Consider the following 26,434-nt stretch of genomic DNA (forward strand, 5'->3'; position numbering starts at 1 on the left):
CTGGGGTAGTATTCTAATATTTCCAGACATAGAAATATCTCAAGAAAATTAATTCCTTGAAATAGATTTCCATATCATCAAGTACCACTATTCCTTATATAAAATTTATAGAAGATTTTGGTAAAGCAAATTTCTGATCCCATACAACTAGCTACTAAACCTCTACATAAAAATGCATTAGATGTTGCTGCTACTTAATGAATTTAATAGTCTTCATATATCAACAGTTACTATGTATACAGCTAAGCAACATTATCGTACATTAAGCTACATTCCCTTTAAATCTCAAGCCCTTATTATGGAAGACAGGAGGTATTACACCCAATTTGAGAGAAAAGGCTAAGATTCATTATCATTAATATGTAAATAAATTTTCTAAAGTCATACAACTAGTTAAGAGCCAATGCTGGTATTCAAGTCCAAGTCCCACGGACTTTAAATTCCTTTTCACTAAGACTGGAAAAAGGTTAGGTTCCATGCCCAGTGTTGAAAAGTACTGATTACTGAATTGGGCTAGGCTCAACAGACTGGTCCTTGGAAAAACATCAATTATATATATAAGAGAAAGGAAATGCACATTACAAATCCAGGAATATAAAATTCAGTTACCACATTTGAAAACTAGAAGCTAAAACATGTCCCATAATAGGCTCCTGGCTAAACTGAATTCAAAGAATGGAGTGACACAAATTACTAAAGGAGAAAGTAAATTTAGTCCATTTAAGTAGGTGTATATCAACAATTCAAATAATGAATGATCCAGAATTGGAATTCTGAGGAAAATCTGGTCTGCCCCTGCATTTCAAGGAGGCATTTTGTTGGGACACTAACACAGAATTAATCTTAGCAATAATGAGTTAGGGAAACCATAACCTTAATATTATAGATACTTAAAATTAACTCCAAGGTATTACTAATAAAAGAATATACACAGAATGTTAAAACTGTCTTCAACACATATGAAGCATTTTTAATTCTATTATCTTGTGACAAAACCTTGTCCCATGTAGAAAGCTTAGATTTGGTTAACCAGAATTCATAGGTTATAAAACACATGTGTACACACATAAACTCTTCAGATTTGCCAACACACCATGCTCCCCTTCACCTATCAGTCTTTGAATACCATGTTGCCTCTGCTTAGAATATGCTGAACCAATCCCACTGCACCAGGCTAATTCGTATTTATATTCCAGATATCAGCTTATATCATTCTCCATTATAAAGTCCCCCTACCCAACTCCAAATTACACAGGCTTCTGGTGTGTTCCCATAGTACATAGTATTCCCCCTATCGTGTCACTTATTCGGCTTTTTGGTCTGTCTGTCTTCTCCACTACAGTTTAAGTCCTCCAAAGACAGAGACCATTTCCATCTTCTTCATCAATGTGAACCAAAAGTCTAACATATAGTAAACATTCAAATATTTGTGGAATGAATTATAAACAGATGATTACATACCTTACAAATAAGTACTTGCAGTGAAGGATGTCTATAAATGGAATCTTTTTGAAAATGATTGACCTGCTGTCCACAAGCTGTGCAGCTCACAATCCCATGAAGCCCATCTTCTAGGAGAAAGGAGTGACCATTATTCACACATACACACACACATAAAAAAAGATATTTACTTTAGTCAGCATTGTGCTACTTTTACATTGGAAATTAAATACTTCATAATCCTTAGAAAAGTGACATTTTGGCCACAAAAGGTAATAATTTTATGGACTTACTAAAACATGACAACCTTAGCAAATTCTAGAACTAGAAATACTAATCTGTTTCCTTTAGATGCAAATCTTATTTCCCACAACAACTTGATAAAAACTCCATAAGAGAAGTTCTAAAAATAGGGATCAAGAGCTCTTTTTCATTTTGCTATTGCTTTGCAAATAAATTAATTATCAGTTCTTAATGAACAGGGAAGCAAGTGATATACATGTAAGTCTTTTGTAACCTTACACTTAAGTTAAATATGCCACTAATTTTTTATCCTTAAAATAAAAATATCTGCATAGACTCTTCCAGTATAGTGTGTGAAAACCTGACAATTTTAAATTACCAATTTCTTTCCTCAGATTACTTCAATACCATCCCCATCTCCCTCAGATTACTTCACTATAATTCCCATTAACCTGCCTTCTATGTCAATTTCACTATCCACTCCATATCAGCATGGTCTATTTCCAAATAAGGACAAATAAGACTTGCACGTATATCTATCTTGGCAGCAAAACCCGAGAAAGACAGTGTTTGCAGGAAAACAGACTGAAGATAACCTAACATGACAAAGAGGAAACCTCTTCTGCCTTACTCTTGTCCCTAGTTCTGCCTTGAGCAGTGTTTCACAATCTAAGCTGAACATCAGAATCCTCTCTGAAAAAACTTTTTAAAAGCAGAGACAGCCATTACACCCCTAAACCTCTGAGAATCTCCTGGACATTTTTTTTTTTTTAGTTTTATTGATGATTCTGATGTGCAACCAAGACCTTGATACAAGTAACATGGTAGATTAGGATTCTAAACAGGCCAATAAAAACGCCTGCATTCACAAATAAAAAGATTAGAAGAATAATAAACTATCTCTATATCTAAATAAAAGACAAAACAACACATATATTTCTCACCTTTTAATATTCTATTTTGGTTTTTTTCTTACTCTTTATGTGCAAGACACCATGGACCCAAACATTATCACAAATATTCTTATTTGCAGAAGTTAAAAAAGTTTAAACAAGTTTTAAGGGCACCATCACACTTTTCCAGACAATATAGAAAATTTGAAGATTCACTATGTAAGTTGCTAATATTTTATTTTAAATCAAACTGTCCTACATCAGTGTTTGATCTTGAGGATTCATTCTGTATTTGTTTTAGTAGAAACAAATACACAGTGTACTTCATTTCAAATAATGATTGAATTCAGATATACTAACAAAAGCTAGAATATGAATATTCATCCAATGTTAACATAATAAATATTAAACATCTTCTATGTGCTTTTTGCACGTATATCACTCAATAATCAAAACTCAGTGATCCTTTGGAGAATTTCTCCCACATGTGCACAAAGAATCATACACACAATATTCACTGCAGCACTATTTAGGAAATTAGAAAACTTTGAAAATAAAAAAATTCCATTTGGGATATGGATAATGGTTTACTCATATAACAAAATTTTATACAGCAGTGGAAAATAAAAAATTAGATGTACGTTTTACTGATATGGCACACTTCAAAAACAATGCTGAATGTGAAATGGTGCAAAAGAATATAGAGGACACTATTTTGTATATTTTTAAAAGAAAAATAAATGCTTTGTGAATAAACATCTATAGGAAAAATATAAAAACATGCATGAAAATAATACGCATATGAATAGAAATTCAGAATAATCATTATTAGAGGGGTGGGAGGAGGAGGAGGAAATAGAGGAGTAGGACTGAACCAGTATTTCATTTAAGGGAGATGTGAACCAAATACTGAATAATGGTCAAAGGTTACTTTTTGTACTTGTTTCTATATGCATATATTTTAAACTTTTATTTTTAGTTGTGAAGTATCTTAATGGTTATAACATAGTGTAGAAATGGAAAAGAGGCATTTTCATTTCTGGGCTCAATACATTTTAATAGATTTAAATAAAACAAAATTCTGTAAAACATTAATTAAAAACCTGAAGATGACACAAAGAAATGGAAAAACATTCCATGCTAATGGATTGGAAGAACAAATATTGTTAAAATGTCTGTACTACTCAAAGCAATCTACAGATTTAATGCAATCTCTATCAAAATACCACCAGCATTTTCACACACTAGAAGAATTCAAAAATTTGTATGGAACCACAAAAGACCCTGAATAGCCAAAGCAATCTTGAAAAAGAAAAGCAAAGCTGAAGGTATCACAATTCCACACTTAAGTCACATTACAAAGTTGTAGTAATCAAAAGAGCATGGTACTGGCACAAAAACAGACACATACATCAATAGAACAGAACAGAAAACCCAGAAATAAATCCGTAATTATATGGTCAATTAATCTTTGACAAAGCAAGAAAGAATATCCAGTGGAAAAAAAGTCTCTTCAACAAATGGTGCTGGGAAAACTGGACATCTATATGCAAAGAATTAAACTGGACCACTTTCTTTCACCACACACAAAACAAACTAGTTGGCTCAGCCAGTGGAGTATGCAACTCTTCATCTCAGGGTTGTGAGTTCCAGCCCTTTGTTGGGTACAAAGCTTACTTAAAAATAAAATCTTTAACAAAAAAAAAATCCTAGAAGAGAGCACAGGTACTAATGTCTCTTGACATGAGCTGTCACAACATTTTTCGAGATATGTCTCCTGAGGCAAGGGAAATAAAAGCAAAAACAAACAAACAAACAAAACTATTGGGACTACATCAAAATAAAAAGCTTCTGCACAGCAAAGGAAACAATCAACAAAACTAAAAGACAACCTACAGAATGGGAGAAGATATTTGCAAATGACATATCCAATAAAGGGTTATTATCTAAAATATATAAAGAACTTCTAAAACTCAACACTCAAAAAAATAATAATCTATTTAAAAAATGGGCATAGGTCATGAACAGACATTTTTCCAAAGATGTTCAACAGACACATGATCCAGATTTCAACAGACACATGAAAAGACATTCAACATCACTCAGGGAAATGCAAATCATAATAAATACAATGAGCTATCATCTCACATCTGTCAGAATGGTTAAAATCAAAAACACAAGAAAAAAAGTGTTGACAAGGATGCAGAGAAAAAGGAACCCCCTTGCACTGTTGGTGGGAATGCAAACTGGTGCACCCACTGTGGAAAACAGTATGGAAATTCATCAAAAGTTAAAAATAGAACTACCCTACGATCTAGTAATCACACTATTGGGTATTTACCCCCAAAATACAAAAAAAAACCACCCACTAATTCGAAGAGACACATGTACCCCTGTTTATAGAAGCATAATTTAAAATAGCCAAATTATGTAAGCAGCCCAAGTTTCCACTGATAGATGAATGGATAAAGAAGATATGGTATATATACATAATGGAATGTTACTCAGCCATAAAAAAGAATGAAATCTTGCCATTTGCAATGACATGGATAGAGCTAGAAAGTATGATGCTAGACAAAGTAAGTCAGAGAAAAACAAATACCATATGATTTCACCCATACGAAGAATTTAAGAGAAAAAAAATGAGCAAAAGAAAGAGAGAGAGAGAAACAGACTCTTACCTATAGAGAACAAACTAATGGTTACCAGAGGGGAGGTAGGTGCAAGGATTCATAAAATAGGTGATAGGGATTAAGGAGTATACTGGTCATGATAAGCACTGGGTGATGTATGAAACTGTTGAAACACTATATTGTATACCAGAAACTAAAATAACACTGTATGTTAACTATACTGGAATGTGAAATAAAATAAAAAGAAATAAAAAGAAAGGAACAAAATTATTGTGCCAGATAGAAAAATCAGATGTAAAATAAACTTTCTAACAAAATGGGGGAAAGGATGTCAAAATAGTCTATGGTATTTTTTTTTAAGTGTCTCCTGAAATGGTCCATATTGCTATATCTTTAGGTTTAATTTTGTTTCCAACCAATGTAAGATTACTTTATAAACAGTTTACTTTCTTGATCATTTCCTAAATTAGGCTTCAATTATAGAATTAACTTTCCTAGGAAGTTTGAATATTAACTAGCAATTCAGTACCTAAGATCACTAGTTTATTCATACACGTGCATACTAGTAAACACAGTTAAATTTCCCATGTGACTTCTGACAGCTTAAAGATGTAGCAAATCATTAAGACAAAAATTAACATGAGAGCTTTAGGTGCTACTATATGGCTATAAACATACATATTTCATTAACATGATATAAACATTACTACACAGAACACTCAATAAAATGTTCCAGAAACAGGGGCGCCTGGGTGGCGCAGTCGGTTAAGCGTCCGACTTCAGCCAGGTCACGATCTCGCGGTCTGTGAGTTCGAGCCCCGCGTCGGGCTCTGGGCTGATGGCTCAGAGCCTGGAGCCTGTTTCTGTATCTGTGTCTCCCTCTCTCTCTGCCCCTCCCCCTTCATGCTGTGTCTCTCTCTGTCCCAAAAATAAATAAATGTTGAAAAAAAAAAATTTAAAAAAAAAAAAAAAAAATGTTCCAGAAACATACCAGCTCAGACCAAACACCAGCAGCACTGTGAAGTGGCATTAAGTACACCCTCCCCAACAGCTATGGTTCTTTTTTCATTCTCCTTTTGGTCCTTACACACATTCTAGACACTGACTGCTCCAGAGTCCTTCCCAAAAGACACCACTTAGATATCAATTTTGACACAATGCAGTACACATAGTTATCTGTCCTCTAGACTCTTGCTACTGATCCCTACATCAATCACCTTCTACTTGCTGATTCTTGTTTTAAGAAAACTATTTAGGGGCGCCTGGGTGGCTCAGTCGGTTAAGCATCCGACTTCGCTCCGGTCTTGATCTCAGGGTTCATGGGTTCGAGCCCCGCGTCGGGCTCTGTGCTGAGAGCTCAGAGCCTGGAGCCTGCTTTGGATTCTGTGTCTCCCTCTCTCTCTGCCCCTCCCCTGCTCGCTCTCTCTCTCTCTCAAAAAATAAATAAACATTAAAAAAAAATTTTTTTAAAGAAAACTATTTAGCTTTGGTGAGCTCTGTTGCTGCAATGACAGTTTCCCTACTATGAACTACATTCTCAATAAATCTTCCACACGCTTGAAAGGAGCAGAACACCCCCTTGTGGACAGAAGACTAAACAACATTCCCTTGATTTTCTCCAACAACCTAATGAATTATTTAATCTGACAAAATATATAACAAATACAGATATATTTTTTAATTCCATCAAGATAATCATATAGCACTGAAATAATAATCTACACAAAATTTCACCAATATAACTACTATTCTATAATTTCACAAGTGAAATAATAAATATTAAACAGACATGCTTCCATTATACTTCTACTTAGAAATTTAGTGTCATGTTCTATTTTTTAGAGATTCATTCCTGTTATAGGCATAGATTCTGGCTCTGTTAATCTGCCCAAAAATACGGCACTATTTAAAAATCATGCAGAAACGAATGGGAAACATACTCCACTGACATAAATTTCTAAACGAATCCTCCTTATGCTAACTTTCTACAGATGATTAGCCAACATGGTGCGTGTACAAGTGCGGGGGTAGACAGACAAAAGAAGAGATGGCTCAGACAGGTGGAGGGAAGGTTATAGTTCTAGCTCCCTTCTCCTTCCTACTCATCTCTACATTATCCTTACATCAATTGATCTCCAACTTTAATGTAGGAAAGAACAAAATGGGGCTCATTCTTGACATCAGCGCCAAAAATTCTAATGTGTTAGGAGTGGAGTCAAGGGACTTGCATTTTTAATAAGCACCCCAAACAACACTAATGCACAGGTAACTCTGTAAAACAATGTGTTAGATATACATAAAGTTACCCGAAGGCCACAGGCAAGGTATTGTCCAAATCTGAAATTCTTTGAGAGTGAGAGGGAACACATGGTATTTTGGCATATAGGCATCACAGAACTAACATGTATAAGGAGGAAATGCTAAGCTTCTTGAGATAACTTTATAGCCACTGAAGGCAAAGGTATTTTGATAAATGGTGTTTAACCTTTTCTGCTTCAGAGCTCAGAGAGAAACAGAAGTTATTTTTAAGTAGTGCTTTTAATAAACAATGGGCAGAAAAGTGGAGGTATTTTTAATGAGCACATCAGATTTTCCAATATGGTCATAAACAGCAATTTAAATTCATGTTTTCATTTTCACTTGTATTTACCTCCGCGTTTTTTGAGATTTTCAGTTTTCATTTTACTTCTGCTTCTAAATTCAGGCCCTTTAAAATCATCTTTGTCTTCATTCAGCACTGGCTCTGGTTGTACAATCACTGTACCTAGAATGATTTCATTTAAAAAACCATTACACATATTAAATGTGCAAGTGAAGTGCAAGACTTCAGTTCAGATAAAGCCAACATTGCTGGTACATAATTTTGTCTCTTTCAAGCTTTCAATACTTGTATAAGGACCTCTCGAGTAAATAAAACAGGGAAATATAAAAGGGCCAGGTGTCAGCAATCAGATTACTTGTTGGAATATAATTAATAGAGTGGGGGTATTATGAACTGATTACAACAGAAATGTGTGAATAAAGTAGAAAGCCTCAGCCCAGTTCTGAATTTTTACACTGCCTATCACAAAAAACTGCGTTTGAGTATGAACACCCATGCTAAGTTCCAAAAGAGTTTATACAATAGAAGGACCAGAAGGAAAATTTTAAAACTACATCCTATTCTTCTCATAATACAAATCACAAACTCAGAAAAAGATTTTTAAGGTTTTTTTTTTATATCGCTTTGGGGGAGGATAGTGGGAGGCAATGCAAGAAGTTAATTCTGCTATTACTGCTATACCTATTCTGAGGCATTTCCCAACTAGTATGTCAAAGTTTCAGTACCCTGAAAAGTCCTTAAAGAGTCTTAAACAGAAGACTGCCTTAAGATACTTAAGTTCAAGTGCTCTAACAATAAGCTGTAGAATGAGATCAATTGTTGATTTCTATGGAATAATTTAGAAAGAATGTACTTTCTTAGATACAAAACACATAAACTGAGAAGACAGGTTGTTAATTTAAGTTTTCATTATAATCTCTCAAGAGCAAATAAAGCAGGAGCATAGTAAAAAGGGTCCAGGTCTCACGTTCACCTACATTGCTGGGCTTAGTAATTGGGCATTATTGGCAATTAAGAAAGTAAAACCTGGTAGCTGTCAGGGGTGGTCTCCCTGAAATACGGGCCTATGTTATTTAGCAAGCAAGTAGATTTTGGCAAGGTAGAGCCTCTAGTTATATGTATTTCTGAGTCTCCATAAAAAAGGTGGAGGCAAGCAGGCATAGAGGACTGAGTTTTACAAACTAGTGAATTTAAATAATCTACACACACAAAAAAAACTTTATTTACAATAACCATTTCACATATATACTCTCAGAGAAGCCATGGCATTTGAAAAGCTAAAGATTTATAATTAACAAAAAATAGAATTATTTCTGAAGATTCTTCTCTAAATGGAAGCAAAACAATAGAGTAGAAAGAATACTCCCTAGCTTTGGATTCAGGCAGACCTGGGTTCAAATCTTAGTTTCTCAATTTAAAGCTGAAAAAGTACCTTGAGCTCTGAATTTGTTCCTTAATCTCTACAAGTAGAAACTACCTTACAGTATTGGTCTGCAGATTAAATGAGTTAGTTCTATAAGAGTCTGGTACCTATATATACTCAATATACTATAATAATAATTATCATCACCCAAATTCTACCTTATGAAACAGGTCTATTTTTGGCTTGGTGGAAGAGAATTATGCTTAATTTCAGGTTAGAAACATCCCATACTAACTTTCTTCCACAGTATCATTTAAAGAAAGATTTGAATTCCTATTTCTTAGCTCACCCAGTGGCCATCGTAAGGACTCCCAGTGACAACCACTAGGAATGTAACGATCCAAGGTGAGTCACTGCCTATGGGACTCACACTCCCATATTAGCTGTTTCTGCCCTAAGCCACCAACCATTGCGTAAAATTGTCATAAATGATATGCAAAGCCAAGTAAATGGTAGGCCCACCAATTTTCCTTCTATCTTCTTCCTTTCATTCATTCCTTTTCCTTATTTCACCTCTCATCTACTATAACTCCTAATTTGTCCTGGTCAAGCAATGTCTTACGCTCCTTCCCACGATTTTTTTAAACTTTCATAATCAAAATCTGTGTAACAAAATTATAAATGTAGACAGAAAACAAAGTTTAGTAAACACTACAATAAATGATCTGTGAGGATAAATCTGAAAAATCTGCTAAGAGCCTTAAACATATTAATAAAGAAAAAATATTGAAACTTTTGACTCTGAAACACCATGAAATTACCAAGACCTTTGTCATTACTCTTATATAATCATACTGCTCTCAGACTTGGGCTATGAAACTTCCAAGATTTTCATTTGGCTTTTTCTTACCTCAAACTAAAGAATGAGGTTTTTGAGATCAGAACTGCAACAGTTGAAAGGTATGTGACAAGGCTTTTTAAAGAGATAAAACTTAAAAAAAAATACATCTATCTTTGATAATTAACTTCAGCTTTTAGTCTTAGAGAATTTAAGAATGCAGTAAGATTAAACCAGACTTTAAATGTCTTTTTAAAGTTTTCAGAATATTATGTTTTCCTATATAGCAAGCATATTTAAATTTGAACCAAAACTTAGTTTAAACTTTTAAACTAACCTCCACATTCAAATATTATTTGGAAACTAAAATCCCTTTTCTAAAACCCAATGGAAAGAGGAAATAAGTTTTATTCTTTTTCAGAGCTGACTGCAGTCTAAGTTTTTAACCTCAATAACATACATTATCATTACCATTCTAATACATCTCCAGACCACCACTATTAAGATGCTAGTTTTGTTCCCTTACACACAGCTAAACAATAATCAAGTTCTTAATTTTATAATAACGACATTTAAAAACACATTTCAACTTTAACTTCATATGAAAAATTAATACACATTACCTTTTGGCAAGCTTTGCATAGTAATATCATTTTCTGAATTTTCATTAGAAGCATCTTCATTTACAGTTTCATCCAAAGGTTTTTCATCATCAGATTCAACATACTTTGTCACAATTGAAGGTTTCCTATGAAAGAATTAAGTCCACAGAATTATGGGCATTTCTTACAATTGGAAAACTACCCAAAGAACATGTTATATTGAACAGTGGCTCTTAACCAGAAATACACATCAGACTCACCTGGGGAAGCACACATCTCTGTACCGTATTACAGAAAATTAGGACTCAGTAGGTCTGGGGGTAGGACCATGGTATGTTCATTCTGAAAAAGCTACCGGGGGGATCATGAAGGGAACTCCTCTTTAAAAATCACCACTTTAGAGAATAAGTTAATAACAAGCAAGTTGTGTTTATTAAGAGACATTCCTACTGGTAAGAGACAACAAATGCCCAATACAATAAACTGTGAACTTCTAACAAATCTATACTCCACAGTATATTATGCTTTATACTATGATTGAAGTAGTTTAGGTCCTTATATACAATTTGTTTTGACAATTTAACACAGAAAAGTATTTTTACCACTCTTTGATCTTCTTATAACTTCCTCATAATTATAATGGCTATCTTTCCCCATCCTGAACAATTTCACATAATCCTAAAAAACGCATTATTGCCTCATGAGATATTCATTTCATTTTCTCCTCTGTCCTTTGAGCACATATATATATGATCTAAAAGAAATAATCTATGTTTTGCAAGGGCCACTAATGCATAATAAATCTTCCTTGGAAAATTCCAGTAAATTTCAAAGTAAGAATGAATCAATAACTGAAGTTAATTGATGGATACAAGAGGATTCATTACACTGCACTGTCCAGTTTTTAATGTGTACATTTATATAAAACAGTTTACTTAATTAGAACAAGAGTGCTTGAAATAAGTTTAGAAAAGATTATTATTCTTAGAAAAAGAAAATAAAACATCCTGAAAACGTTTTCCCTTCAGTATCAACCAACCTTTTTGATCGTGACGATCCCGATGATTTGGATTTTTCCGAAGAGCTAGCTCCCTAAATGTGAGAAATAAATTTAAAAGTGAATACAATTATCAAAGAAACATCCCTACAATTAACTATTTCCCTTTACCAAGATCTCTGATATAGTGATATAAAGAGTATTACTTTTATGCCTAAAACATTTTTATAAAAGGAACTTCAAAAACTAATTCATTTATTCTCAGGCTTCCTTAGATTAAGATTAATTTTCTGGTTCATTTTTTAAATTAAATTATTACTGTTGAATTTTGTAGGGTAGGTAAGAATGCACTGCTGTATCATGATTTTTGCCCAAGTCAACAAAGACAAAATAAAGGTATAGAAGTAATCAGATCACAACAGACAGGGAGTTTTGAGGATGTAAAAAAATGTGTCATTTTCTCTATCCCAACATATGGCACAAAGTACCTTCTATGATTCTCTTTGAGATACTAAATTTACCTTCATTGTGCCAGTAATAATCAGTATATTTCTTGAATTAAATTTTTTATACTAGGTGGAAAAAATCTCAAAACTATGCCTGGGTATCCCAGGTAAAGGACCTCAGAATGGGTTCTTATAATAATGCTTAAGATACTCTAAATATCCAGTTTTGAGAACTCTCAGAACCATGGAGTCATGTTCATAAACAATCACCTTGAGTGTCACTACTGCAATATAATAACGTTCAAATACCTATCTGTTAGCAAGCCTTTAGTTGTCTAACTTTAGGTATATTGCTAAAGTGAAATACACAACTTTAGGTATATTGCTAAAGTGAAACACACAATAATAAAAACAATGAACACCTTCTAAAAAAAAACTATGCAAAATGAAGTATCATAATAGTTGGGTATAACAATAAACTTAAACACATGCATGTACTAAACAGAAGTAATTTGATTATATACACTCTAGTTAGTTATTAATAATTAATAAATATATGTTAGATGTTTCAAATTAGTCTCACCTCTTCCTTGCTGTTTTCCATCATATCCGAGTTATTTCCAGAACCACTGTTTTTTTCTTAAAAGAGAAGAAATAAAAACTTTATTTATCTCTTCAAAGCATCATGAAACAGAACACCAATATCTGCAACTCCATGAACCCATTTTTCAATCTATGAAGTACAACAGTACTAGTAATACATTATTCACATTAAAATATTCCTAAAAGAAACCTTCTTACACTGTTGGTGAGAATGCAAAATGGTGCAGCCACTCTGGAAAATAGTATGGAGATTCCTCGAAAAGTTAAAAAAAAGTTTTAAAAAAGTTAAAAATACGACCCAGCAATTAATTGTACTACTAGGTATTTACCCAAAGGGTACAAAAATACAGATTTGAAGGGGTACATGTACCCTGATGTCTGTAGCAACATTAACAATAATCAAACTAAGGAAAAACCCCAAATGTACATGTGTACACCTACACACACACACACACACACACACACACACACACACACACACAAATACTACTCAGTCATCAAAAAGAATGAAATCTTCCCATTTACATCAATATGGATGGAACTAGAGGAATATTATGCTAAGCCAAATAAATCAGAGAAAGACAAATACCACATGATTTAACTTCTATGTGGAATTTAAGAAACAAAACAGATGAACACAGGGGAAGGGGGGAAAGAGAGAGAAGCAAACCATAATGCAGAGAATAAACTGAGGGTTGATGGAGGGAGGTGGGTGAGGGATAGGCTAAATGTGTGATGGGGATTAAGGAGGGCACTTGCTATTATGAGCACTGGGTGTTATATGTAAGTGATGAATCACTAAATTCTACTCCTGAAATCATTATTACACTATATATTAACTAACTAGAATTTAAATAAAAATTTAAAAAAGAAAAAAATATTCCTAGAAGAATATTCTCACTAGAATCACTCTCTTATCACACTAACTCCTTCTTAAAAAGCACTAAATTTCTAAAAATAGTAGTTTGGCATCAAAACACTTCCTACTCTAATTTTCTTTTTTTTAAGTTTATTTATTTACTCTCAGAGACAGCACAAGTGGGGGAGGGGCAGAGAGAGAGAGAGAGAGAGAGAGAGAGAGAGAGAGAGAGAGAGAATCCCAAGCAGACTCCATGCTGCCAGCACAAAGCCCGAGGTGGAGCTCAAACCCACGAAACCATGAGATCATGACCTGAGCCAAAACCAAGACTCAGACGCTTAACTGAGCCACCCAGGCGCCTCCTTACTGTAATATTCTAAGATATTTTCTCTTAAAAGAAAACTTAACCTCTATCTTCTACTAACAATAAAACCCCTTCACCTAAGACAATGGAAAAATAACAAATCTAAAGGAGGCAGAGGAAAATAAATAATAAAGATGAGAGCTAAAGTTAATGAAACAGAATTAGGAAAATAAAAATCACTGAAACCAAAAGTTAGTTCTTTGAAAAGCTGAATGAAATCAACAAACCTGAATCTAAATTGACCAAGAAAAAAGAGAAAAATTCAAATTACTAGAATCAGAAAGAGAGACATTACTATTTACCTTAAAGAAATAAAAGGATTATAAAGAAATATCATGAACAATTTAAGGCCAAAATATTAGATAACAAAATATGGAAAAGTTCCTAAACACACACAAGCTAACAAAACTGACTAAAGAAGAGAGTTTGAATAGATTTATAACTGAAGAGCCTGAATTAGTGATCAAAAAACTACCAACGAAGAAAAAGCAAAGGTCCAGATGTCTTCACCACTGAAATATATCAAGCATTCAAAAAAAGTATTCTTGATGCACCTGAGTGGCTCAGTCAGTTAAACATCTGACTCTTGATTTTAGTTCAAGTCATGATCTCCTGGTTCGTGGGTTTGAGCCCCACATCAGGCTCTGTGCTGACAGTACAGAGCGTGCTTAGGATTCTCTCTCTTTCCCTCTCTCTGGCCCTTCCCTGTTCACACACTCTCTCTCTCTCAAAATAAATAAACATAAAAATAAAGAATTTTTCACAAACTATTCCAATAAAAAAAGGTGGGATACTTCCAATAAAAAAAGTATGGGATACTCATACATGTATATGAGACCAGTATCAAACCAAAACCAGAAAAGTTACCACAGAAAGAGAAATCTACAGAACACTATCACAAATACAGACAGAAAAGTCCTCAACAAAATACTGGCACACTTCAGAATAAAAGACAAGTCTTTCTCCCACAGACTAGGAGAAAACATCTGCACAAGATCTGATAAAGGACTATTATCTAAAAGATACAAAGAACTCAACAATAATAAACAACATGATTACAAATGGGCAAAGATCTGAAGACATCTTACCAAAGACAGAACACAGGTGGCAGATAAGCATATGAAAAGATACTCTACATCATATGTCATGAAGGAACTAGAAATTAAAACAATCAGATAACACCGCAAAAACAATCAATGGACAGATGCAGAACACTGACAACACCAAATGCTGGTGAGGATGTGGAGCAACAGGAATTCTCATTTGACTACTGTTGGGAATGTAAAAATGGTACAACCACTTTGGAAGATATTAGGGCAGTTTCTCACAAAACTAACCATTCTCTTATCATATGATCCAGCAATCACACTCCTTGATATTTATTCAAAAAAAAAGATGAAAATGAAGTCCACTCAAAAATCTGCATATGGGTGCATCTGGGTGGCTCAGTCGGGTAAATATTCAACTTTGGCTCAGGTCATGATCTCATAGTTCAGGAGTTCCAGCCCTGCATTGGGCTCTCTACTGTCAGGGCAGAGCATGCTTCAGATCCTGTCTCCCTGTCTCTCTGCCCCTTCCCAGCTCTCTCATGCAGGCACTCTCTTGCTCTTGCTCTCGCTCTCTCTCTCTGTCTCTCAAAAAAAAAAAAAAAAAAAACATCAACAATCTGCACACAGATGCTTATGAACACCTTTATTTTACATAAACAACCTTGGTAATTTATATAAACATTTTATAAGTAGCTTCATTCATAACTGTCAAAATACAGAAACAACCAACATATCTTTCAGAAGGTGAATGGGATAAACTAACCGTGGTACACCCAAACAATGGAGTATTATTCAGCACTAAGAAGAAATGACCATGCAGCCATGAAAAGAGATGGAGGAAACGAATGCACATTACCAAGTGAAAGAACCCAATCTGAAGAAGCCAACTATGTGACACTCTGGAAAAGGCAAAAGTATGTAAACAGTGGCTGCCAGGAGTTAAGGGGGAAGGAAGAATGGATAGATGGAACAGAGAATTTTTAGTGCAGTGAAACCAACCTGTATATTATTAGGGTAGATCCATGTCATTATACATTTCTCAAAATCCTTAGAATGTACAGCACCCAGAGTGAAATCTACTGCAAACTCTGCATTCTGGGTGATCATGACTTGTCAGTGTAGGTGCATCAATTGTAACAAATGTACAGCTGTGGTGCAGCCTATTGACAGTGGGGGAAGCTGTGCGTGTATGGGGAGAAATATATAGGAAATCCTGCACTTTCCATTCCACTTTTCTGTGAAGCTAAAACTGCTCTCAAAAGTAAAATCTATTTTAAAAGACCCTAAAAAAAGGGATCATCCTCACCTATCTACAAAATATTCACAGGTTAACACCATACTAAGTGGTGAAAAACTGAATACTTTCCTAAGATCAGAAATAAGAAAGAAAATTCACTCTTGCCACTTATATTCAATATTGTAATGGAGTAGCCAGAGCGAGTTGTCAAGAGAAAGAAATAAAAGGCAGTAAGATTGAAAAGGAAGAAGTAAAACTATCTCTCTTTGGAGTTGATATTATCATATATATAGAAAATCTGTGGAATCCACCAAAAAACTATCAGAACTAGTAAAAGAGTTCAGAAAGATTGAAAATACTAGAACAGGGGCGCCTGGGTGGCTCAGTTGGTTAAGCGTCTGACTTCGGCTCAGGTCATGATCCCATGGCTTACGGGTTTGAGCCCTGTGTCGAGCTCTGTGCTAACAGCTCAGAGCCTGGAGCCTGCTTGGGATATTGTATCTCTCTCTCTGTCCCTCCTCCATTCACGCTGTCTCTCTCTCTCTCTCAAAATAAACAAACAACAAAAAAAGAAAAATACAAAAATATACAAATATCAATTGTATTTCTATTCACTTGTAAAAAATGACCTAAAAATAAAGAAAACAACCCAACTTAACATTAAGATGGCTATACTCCTCAAACTGATCTACCTACCTATGCAAACCCTGTCAGAATCCCAGCTGACTTCTTTCTAGAAATTGACTAGCTCATTTTAAAATTCACATAAAATTAAACAGGAAAAGCCAAAACAACTTTCAAAAGGAAAAACAAATAGGAAGGCTCACAATTTCAAAACTTAGTGTAAAACAATTTTAATAAATACAGTGCAATACTGGCTAAAGGATAGACATATAGATCAGTCAAAAAACACTGAAAGTCCAGAAATAAAACCACATATCTATGGTCAACTGATTTTCAATAAGGATGCCAAGACCCTTCGGTGGGCAAATAGAATCTTTTCAACAAATGATGCTAGTAGCATAACTATGTATTCACATGCAAAAAATGAACCTAGAGCCCTGCCTCACTCCACATACAAAAGTTAACTACAGGGGCGCCTGGGTGGCTCACTCAGTTTAGCGTCCCACTCTTGACTTCGGCTCAGGTCATGATTTCACAAGTTCGTTGAGTTCAGATAAAGCCCCACATCCCGCTCTGCACTGACAGACTGGAGCTTGCTTGGGATTCTGTCTACCTCTCTCTCTGTCTCTCCCTCACTTGCTCTCTTTCTCTCTCTCTCTCAAAATAAATAAAAATAAACTTTAAAAAAAGTTAACTCCAAATGTATCAAACACGTAAATATAAAAGCTAAAGCTATAAAACTCTTAGAAGAAAATACAGGGGCAAATCTTTGTGACCTCAGATTTAGTAATGGATTCTTAGATATGACAACAAAAACATGAGCAACAAAAGGAAAATTAGATTACTTAGACTTTATCTAAATTAAAAGCTTTTGTGTTTCAAAGAACATCATCAAGAAAATGAAAGACAACCAACAAAATGAGGGAAAAAATTTGCAAATCATATGTTTGATCCAAGTTTCCACTGAAAGATGAACAACAAACTAAATATGCTACATACATATAATGGAATACTATTTGGCCTTAAAAAGGAAGGACAGAGGGGTGCCTAGTTGGCTCAGTCGGTTAAGTACCAGCTTCGGCTCAGGTCATGATCTCACAGTTCATGAATTCGAGCCCCACGTCAGGCTCTGTGCTGACAGCTCAGAGCCTGGAGCCTGCTTCAGATTCTGTGTCTCCCTCTCTCTCTGCCCCTCCCCTGCTCATGCTCTCGCTCTCTCTCTCTCTCTCTCTCTCTCTCTCAAAAGGAAATAAACATTAAAAAGAAAAAAAAACTTAAAAAAAGGGAAGAACATCTGGATACAGGCCACAACACTGATGAACCTTGAAGGCATTATGCTAAGTAAAATAGAACATCTGGATACAGGCCACAACATTGAAGGCATTATACTAAGTAAAATAAGCCAGACACAAAAGGACAAAACCTGAAGACCCCTCCCACTTATAGGAGGAGCCTAAAGTAGTCAAATTCATAGAGACAGAATGTAGAATGGTGGTTGCCAGAGGCTGGGGGAGAGAGGATTGGAAAGTTACTGCTTAATGGGTACAGAGTTTCATTTGATGAAGATGAAACGTTCTGGAGATGGATGGATGATGTTTGCACAACCGTGTGAATGTACTTAATGCCAGAGAATCGTACACTTAAAATTGGTTAAAATGGTAAATTTTATCATAATAAAAAGTCTGGATATATAAAGAATTCTTACAAATCAACGATAAAAAAACAAATACCCAATTAAAAATTGGGCAAAGGATCTGAAAAGACAATTCTCCAAGGAAAATATATACAAATTACCAGTAAGCACATGAAAATATAGTCATCATCAGTCATCAGGCAAATGACAACCAAATCCAAAACGAGACACTACTTCACATGCACTAGGATAGCTAAAATCAAAAAGTCTGATAATATTGTTGGCATAGATACAGAGAAATCAGAATCCTCATATGTTGCTGGTGGGAATGTAAAGTGGTGCAGCCACTTTGGAAAACATTTTGGCATTTCCTCAAAAGATTTAACATAGTTACCATATAACCTAGCAATTCCACTCCTAAGTATGTACTCAAGAGAAATGAAAATATACTGCCATACACAAACATGTTTACAAATGTTTATAGCAGCATTATTCATAACAGCCAAAATGTGGAAACAAGACAAATATCCATGAACAGATCAAACAAATGTCATATAAAAGAACATTATTTGGTCATAAAAAGGAATGAAGTACTAACTAACACATGCTACAACACAGATAAACCTTGAACACATTATACTAAGTGAAAGAAGCCAGTTAAAAAGGACCACATATTATACAATGCCACTGATAAGTCCAAAATAGGGAAATCCAAAAAGAAAGTAGATTAGTGGGGTTGTTTAAGGCTGGGGGGGTGGGGTATTTCTTTTGAGGTGATACAAATGTTATAAAATTGACTGTGGTGACGGTTACACATATCTGTGAAATACTAAAACTGCTAAATTGTATACTTTAAATGGGTGAATTTTATGGTATATAAATTATATCTCAATAACTGTTAAAAGTGTTATTAGTCGTTAAGGAAATGTTTTTTATGTGGTTTTACCCACAACAACATATCACTAAATCTCGACCAGCATATATAAAATTAAAAAGAAATTAGAGGTAACTCCAAATGCTGGTGTGGATGCAGAGAAATTGGATCACTCATACATTGCTTTGGCACTATTAAAATGGTGTGGCCCATCTGGAAAACAGTTTATAATTTAGGAGTGTCTTAAACATGTAATCATCATATGACCAACAAATTGCACTCCCAGGCATTTATCCTGGAGATGTGAAAATGTATGTTCACACAAATGTTCACCAGCAGTTATATTTGTAATAGCTCAAATATGGAATCAACCCAGATGTCCTTTAACAGGTGAATGGTTAAGCAAACTGTAGTACATCCATACCATGGAAGATCACTACACTGCAATAAAAAGGAAACAACTACAGATAATGCTACAATGCAGATGAATCTCTAGGGAATTAGGCTAAGTGAAAAAACTGAATCCCAACGTATATATACATAGGATTCCATTTATGTAACATGTTTTGAAATGGAGGACAGATTAGTGATTGCCAGGAATTAAACATAGGTAGGAGTCAGGCTAGAGAGGTTAGCATGATTATGAAAGGACAAGATGAGTAATCTGTGACAGTGGATACACGACTGTGGCGGGGGTTGGGGGGGAGATTGTGAATTAATCCAAGTAACAGAATTGTACAAAACTTAATAAACCCACACAAGTACAAGGAAAACTGAGGAAATATGAATCAGACTCATAGATATCAATAGCTTGATTATAATAATATAGTTTGGTAAAATATTACCATTATGGGGGCAGTGGGCAAAGTGTATACAAGGGCTCTGTATTATTTGTTACAACTGCAAAAAAAATTGCATGTGAATCTATAATTTTCTGAATATAAATGTCACTTTAAAAAACTGTCAGAAAACTAGGAATAGAGGGAAACATCTTCAATTTAGTAAAGTGTGTTTACAAAAACCTTATATAGGGAAAAAATAGTTAACATAGAGGGAGGGAGGCAAACCACAAGAGACTCTTAAATACAGAGAAGAAACTGAGGATGGATAGGAGGTGAGGGAAAATGGGTGATGGGTATTGAGGAGGGCACTTGTTGGGACGAGCACTGGGTGTTGTATGTAAGCCAATTTGACAATAAATTATATTTTTAAAAAAGTTTTTAAAATAAAACCGCAAAAAATATAACTATACAGTTTTATTGGAAAAAGGTTTTGAAGAGTAAGTGTTCCGTACACTTTTTATTTTTTAAGGTTTTCTCTTCTAAGATGGATAAATTCTATTAGTCTGTCATCAAATTCACTGACACTTCTATTCCTACCTTTACTCTGTCAAGTACAATGATTTGTTGCTCAAAATTATATTTTTTAGTTCTATAATTTCAAAATGGGTTTTTATAGTTTTTATGTCTGTGCTAAGATTTCCTATATATGTCTATTCATCATAAATGTATTTGCTTTTTTGTGCTTGTGCATAGTTTAAAAGCTGTTTTAATATTCCTGTCTGCTAATAGCAACATTTGAGTTGTCTGTAGACTGGTCTCTAATGATTACCTTTCTACTTCAGAACTTCTTCTATTGGATTGCATACTGTTCATTTTGAAAGATACAGTGAAGACACTGCATCCCATTATGTTCCTCCAAACAGTTGATATTTCTGTTATTGGGAGATATTAGCTGAAATCAAACCCCAAAATATTTACCCTGTACTAAAAGTAACTAAAAGTTTTCTACTGTTCTTTTTAACCGTACCTGAGCTGCCTGAAATCTGGGCTGCACTTGAATAATTCAATCACAAACATGGTTGGAGTTCTTGCAGCTTCTGGAGCTCCCAATCTGTAGCTCTCTTCTAAATGGAACCTTCCCCTCTTTTTACAAAAGCTGCTACAGTCTGGCATAAAAAAAGACTCTCAGATCAATGGAACAGAATGGAGAACCCAGAAATGGACCCACAAACATATGGCCAACTAATCTTTGACAAAGCAGGAAGGAATAGCCAATGGAATAAAGACAGTCTGTCTCTTCAGCAAGTGGTGCTAGGAAAACTGGACAGCAACATGCAGAAGAATGAACCTGGACCACTTTCTTACACCATACACAAAAATAAACTCAAAATGGATGAAAGACCTCAATGTAAGACAGGAAGCCATCAAAATCTTCAAGGAAAAAGCAGGCAAAAAACTCTTTGATCCTGGTTGCAGCAACTCAACACGTCTCTGGAGGCAAGGGAAACAAAAGCAAAAATGAACTATTGGAACCTCCTCAAAATAAAAAGCTACTGCACGGCAAAGGAAACAATCAGCAAAACTAAAAGGCAACCGACAGAATGGGAGAAGATATTTGCAAATGACATATCAGATAAAGGGTTAGTATCCAAAATCTATAAAGAACTTATCAAACTCAACACCCAAAAAACAAATAATCCAGTGAAGAAATGGGCAAAAGACATGAATAGACACTTCTCCAAAGAAGACATCCAGATGGCCAACCGACACATGAAAAAATCCTCAACATCACTCACCATCAGAGAAATACAAATCAAAAGCACAATGAGGGGCGCCTGTGTGGCTCAGTCGGTTGAGCGTCCAACTTCGGCTCAGGTCATGATCTCACAGCTTGTGAGTTCGAGCCCCGCGATGGGGTCTGTGCTGACAGCTCAGAGCCTGGAGCCTGCTTTGAATTCTGTGTATCCCTCTCTCTCTGCCCCTAACCCACTCGCATTCTTCTCTGTCTCTCTCAAAAATAAATAAACATTAAAAAAAATTTAAAAGCACAATGAGATACCACCTCACACCTGTCAGAATGGCTAGCATTAACAACTCAGGCAACAACAGATGTTGGCAAGGATGCGGAGAGAAAGGATCTCTTTTGCATTGCTGGTAGGAATGCAAACTGGTACAGCCACTCTGGAAAACAGTATGGAGGTTCCTCAAAAAATTAAAAATAGAACTACCCTACGACCCAGCACCTGCGCTACTAGGTATTTATCCAAGGGATACAGATATGCTGTTTCAAAGGGACATATGCACCCCCATGTTTATAACAGCACTATCAACAATAGCCAAAGTAGGGAAACAGCCCAAATGTCCATCGATGGATGAATGGATAAAGAAAATGTGGTGTATATATGCAATGGAGTATTACTCAGCAATCAAAAAGAATGAAATCTTGCCATCTGCAACTACATGGATGGAACTGGAGGGTACAATGCTAAGTGAAATTAGCCAGAGAAAGACAAAAATCATATGACTTCACTCATAAGAGGACTTTAAGAGACAAAACAGATGAACTTAAGGGAAGGGAAGCAAAAATAATATAAAAACAGGGAGGGGAACAAAACATAAGAGACTCAAATATGGAGAACAAACAGAGGGTTGTTGGAGGAGTTGTGGGAGGGTAGATGGGCTAAATGGGTAAGGGACATTAAGGAAACTACTCCTGAAATCACTGTTGCACTATATGCTAACTAATTTGGATGTAAATTAAAAAAATAAAATTAAAAAAAAAAGCTGCTAGGGTCTTTAAATTTCTTTATACCTTATCCAACAAGAATGCAGATTACTATCCAAGTCTTAACTGACACCAATTGAGCTAACTGGCACTTTCCTTAAGGAAAAAAGGCTTAACAATTGGAAATTCACTATTGGTATTTCCTTCTTCCATGTGTTAACTCCCCTCCCATTTATGTCTGCTTTTTGTCACTGGCCGTTCCTTCACATAACCGTTTTCAGTATTTTGGTCAGTTTGTACCTGGTATCTGTGGGAAATAATGTGCTTATGCAAATAAGCTAGTCTGCCACCAAACAATATACATCATTTGTAGAAGAGAATTCTAAACAATTCTAAACAATGGTTGGCAAATTTGAAACTAGGTGATGGGGCGCCTGGGTGGCGCAGTCGGTTAAGCGTCCGACTTCAGCCAGGTCACGATCTCACGGTCCGTGAGTTCGAGCCCCGCGTCGGGCTCTGGGCTGATGGCTCAGAGCCTGGAGCCTGTTTCCGATTCTGTGTCTCCCTCTCTCTCTGCCCCTCACCCGTTCATGCTCTGTCTCTCTCTCTGTCCCAAAAATAAATAAACGTTGAAAAAAAAAAATTTTTTTAAAAAAAGAAACTAGGTGAATACCATGAGGACTGAGCAAATGAGTATAAAAAATGGAGGATAACAGGGCCAGATTTCTGTGTTACAGAAAGAAATTAAAATATAAAAAGAGGAAGACTACAATGAAATCTATGGTATAAATTACAATTAAAAGTATCAATATCAACTTGGGGAGAAGATGATATAGAGTAGGAGAATCCTAAACTCACCTCCACCTACGGATACACCTCAATAGCACCCACATTAGTGTAAATAACACAGAAAATGACCCAAACACTGCCAAAACAGACTCTCCACCACAATCATAGAGAATACGCCACATCAAAAGTGATAGAAAGGATGCAGACATGGTTAGTAACCACAGTGACCCAAGAGACTGCAGGAAGAAGGGAAACTGCAAACACAGAGAAGGGATAAGAGCAGAACCCACACCAGGCTCCCCAGGCATGGGGGACCTGCACTGGAAAGGCAAATCCCCCATATAACATTTGGCTTGAAAAGGTGAGGAACTTAACATTGTAACTTTTTATAACCAGTGGGCCTCAACATTTTGAACTTTAAAAATCAGCAGGCTTGGCTCTGGGAAAACCAGAGGGCAAGAGGAAACTGAGTCCCCGCCCTTAAAAGGGCCAGCATAACAAACAACCCTGCTGAGATATCACATAGAACCAGCAGTTTAAAAAACACCTGGGGTATACAGGAAGGAGATTTATTTATTTACTAATCTCAGAACCTGCACAGAAGGCACAGGGATCTTTCAGAGACTATTCTAAGAAAAGAATGGGCAGGCACCATTTTCCTCCCCAACCCCCAGTCCAGAAACCTGGACACTTTCGGGAACTAGTGAACACTCTTGGGACCAGTGAATACTCTCCACCTAGCTTGCAAACAGCACACCATGCCCTCCACAAGAGTTCTGCAATGTAGCTCCAGGTCCTCTCCAGAGCAGATTAGTGCATAACTTGCTAATACCATGAACCCTACCCACACCACTACCTTTCCTGCCAATCTACCCTATTTGACACAACCCCAGTAAGAGTCCACCTAGAGTGGCACCATAAAACTGGCATTGTGCAAGCAGACCTAACAGTGGCTAGAACCAATACAAAGTGACTCATGCCCTGGGGAGAAGGACAAATAACCACACAGCCCAGTTCAACTGTGGCACCATCAGAGGGCTGAGGGCAGACAGCTGGCTGATGACAGGCCCTGCACACTGATGTAAGTCTCAGGGGACAACACAAGGAGAGTATTCTGTAGTTGAGTTCAGAGGGTACCCTGCAAATGTCTCATAGCAGAAGCCATTCCCAGACTGGCCCACTGACAACACAGGGACCAAACTCTGCCCATAAGAGGCAAAGGGAGCTTTGCATCTAACTGCACTGAAAAAAAATGTGGCTCAGCCACAACAATAGTGTGCAAACAACATATATACAGGAGACACCCCCAAAACTCAAGGTTCTGGTGAAAAGGGGACACTGCACTACACGGAACTACAGGACATCTTCCTTATAAGGCCATTACTTACAAGCATAAGATACATTGACTTTCCTAACACACAGAGTTAGACAAAATGAGGAGAAAGAAGAATATGCCCCAAATGAAAAAAAAACCTGACAGGTAGAGAGGCAAGTGAAATGGAGATAAGTAATATGGCTAACAGAGAATTTAAACAAATGGTCCTAGAGATACTTACTGGAATTGAGAAAAGAGTAGACAATCTCAAGGAGACCCTCTACAAAGAGATAAAATATAAGAAGAATGGGGTGCCTGAGTGGTTCGGTTAGGCGTCTGACTCTTGATTTTGGCCCAGGTCATGATCTCTCAGTTCGTGAGATATCGGAGATATCTGCACTAACAGCACAAAGCCTGCTTGGGATTCTCTCGCTCCCTCCCTGCCCCTCCCCCGCTCACATTCTCATTTTCTCTCTCTCTCAAAATAAATAAACTTAAAAAATAAAAATAATAAAGAACCAAGCAGAGATGAAAAACTCAATAACTGAAATTAAAAATACACGAGGAGGGAATAAGTAGTACACTGGAGGATGCAGAAAATGGATTAGTGACCTGGAAGACAGAGTAATAGAAGGCAGTCAAGCTGAACAAAAGAAAGTAAAAAATTTAAAAAATGAGAATAGATTAAAGGAACTCAGGAACACCATCAAGCATAATAACATTTACATAATAGGGATTCCAGAAAAAGAAGATAAAATGGGGTAGAAAGTTTATCTGAAGAAATAATAGCTGAAAAATTACCAAATGTGGGGAAAGAAACAAAAATCCAGATACACGAGGCACAGAGAGCACCCCCAAAGTCAACCCAAGAAGGTCTACACCAAGACAAACGTAATTAAAATGGCAAAAAGTAGTGATAAAGAGAGGATTTTAAAATGAACAGGAGAAAGCAGGTACATTCAAGGGAAACACCATAAGGCTATCAGCTGATTTTTCAGCAAAAACACTGAAGGCCAAAACTAGGTGGCATGATTTAATCAAAGTGCTGAAAGGAAAAACCCTGCAAACAAGAATATTCTACCAGCAATGCTATCATTCAGAGTAGGAAACAAAGTTTCCAGACCAACAAAAAATTAAAGGAATTCATCACCACTAAACCAGTCTTACAAAAAATATTAAAGGGTATAATCCGAGTGGGAAGATTACATCGTAAGTAAGATAAAGAAAAAGAGGAAGCACAAAAGCAGTAAAATTAAGTACATCTATAAAAATCAGTCAAAGGATTCACAAAACAAAAGAATGTAAAATAAGACACCATATATCTAAAACATAGGGGTGGGGAGAAAAAAGTAAAACTTCAGTGCTTTTGGTAGTGGTTCAAAATTAAGCAACCACCAACTTAATATAGACTGCTATATGCAGAGGATGTTATATATAAACATAATGATAGCCACATATCAAAAGCTGGTAACAGATACGCAAAACATAAAAAGAAAGCAATCAAAGCACGTCACTAATGAAAG

The 26,434-nt window shown here is 35.8% G+C and overlaps 1 protein-coding gene across 10 annotated transcripts in view; it reads right to left on the reverse strand.

Moving 5' to 3' along the window:
* ATRX (ATRX chromatin remodeler) overlaps positions 1–26,434 on the reverse strand; it is a 312,306-nt gene that overhangs the window by 219,175 nt on the left and 66,697 nt on the right. For 7 of the 10 annotated variants that reach the window (XM_045051014.1, XM_045051010.1, XM_045051011.1 and 4 more), the window contains 5 exons: positions 12,641–12,696; positions 11,654–11,706; positions 10,636–10,760; positions 7,860–7,973; positions 1,462–1,571 (listed from right to left, as the gene is read on the reverse strand). In XM_045051014.1, coding sequence (XP_044906949.1) covers positions 1,462–1,571; positions 7,860–7,973; positions 10,636–10,760; positions 11,654–11,706; positions 12,641–12,696 — 458 coding nt within the window. The remainder of the gene's footprint in view (positions 1–1,461; positions 1,572–7,859; positions 7,974–10,635; positions 10,761–11,653; positions 11,707–12,640; positions 12,697–26,434) is intronic. The other 3 variants (XM_045051013.1, XM_045051016.1, XM_045051015.1) reach the window with 3 other exon arrangements.

The sequence above is a fragment of the Felis catus genome, chromosome X (assembly GCF_018350175.1).
Source record: "Felis catus isolate Fca126 chromosome X, F.catus_Fca126_mat1.0, whole genome shotgun sequence".
Lineage (NCBI taxonomy): Eukaryota > Metazoa > Chordata > Mammalia > Carnivora > Felidae > Felis > Felis catus.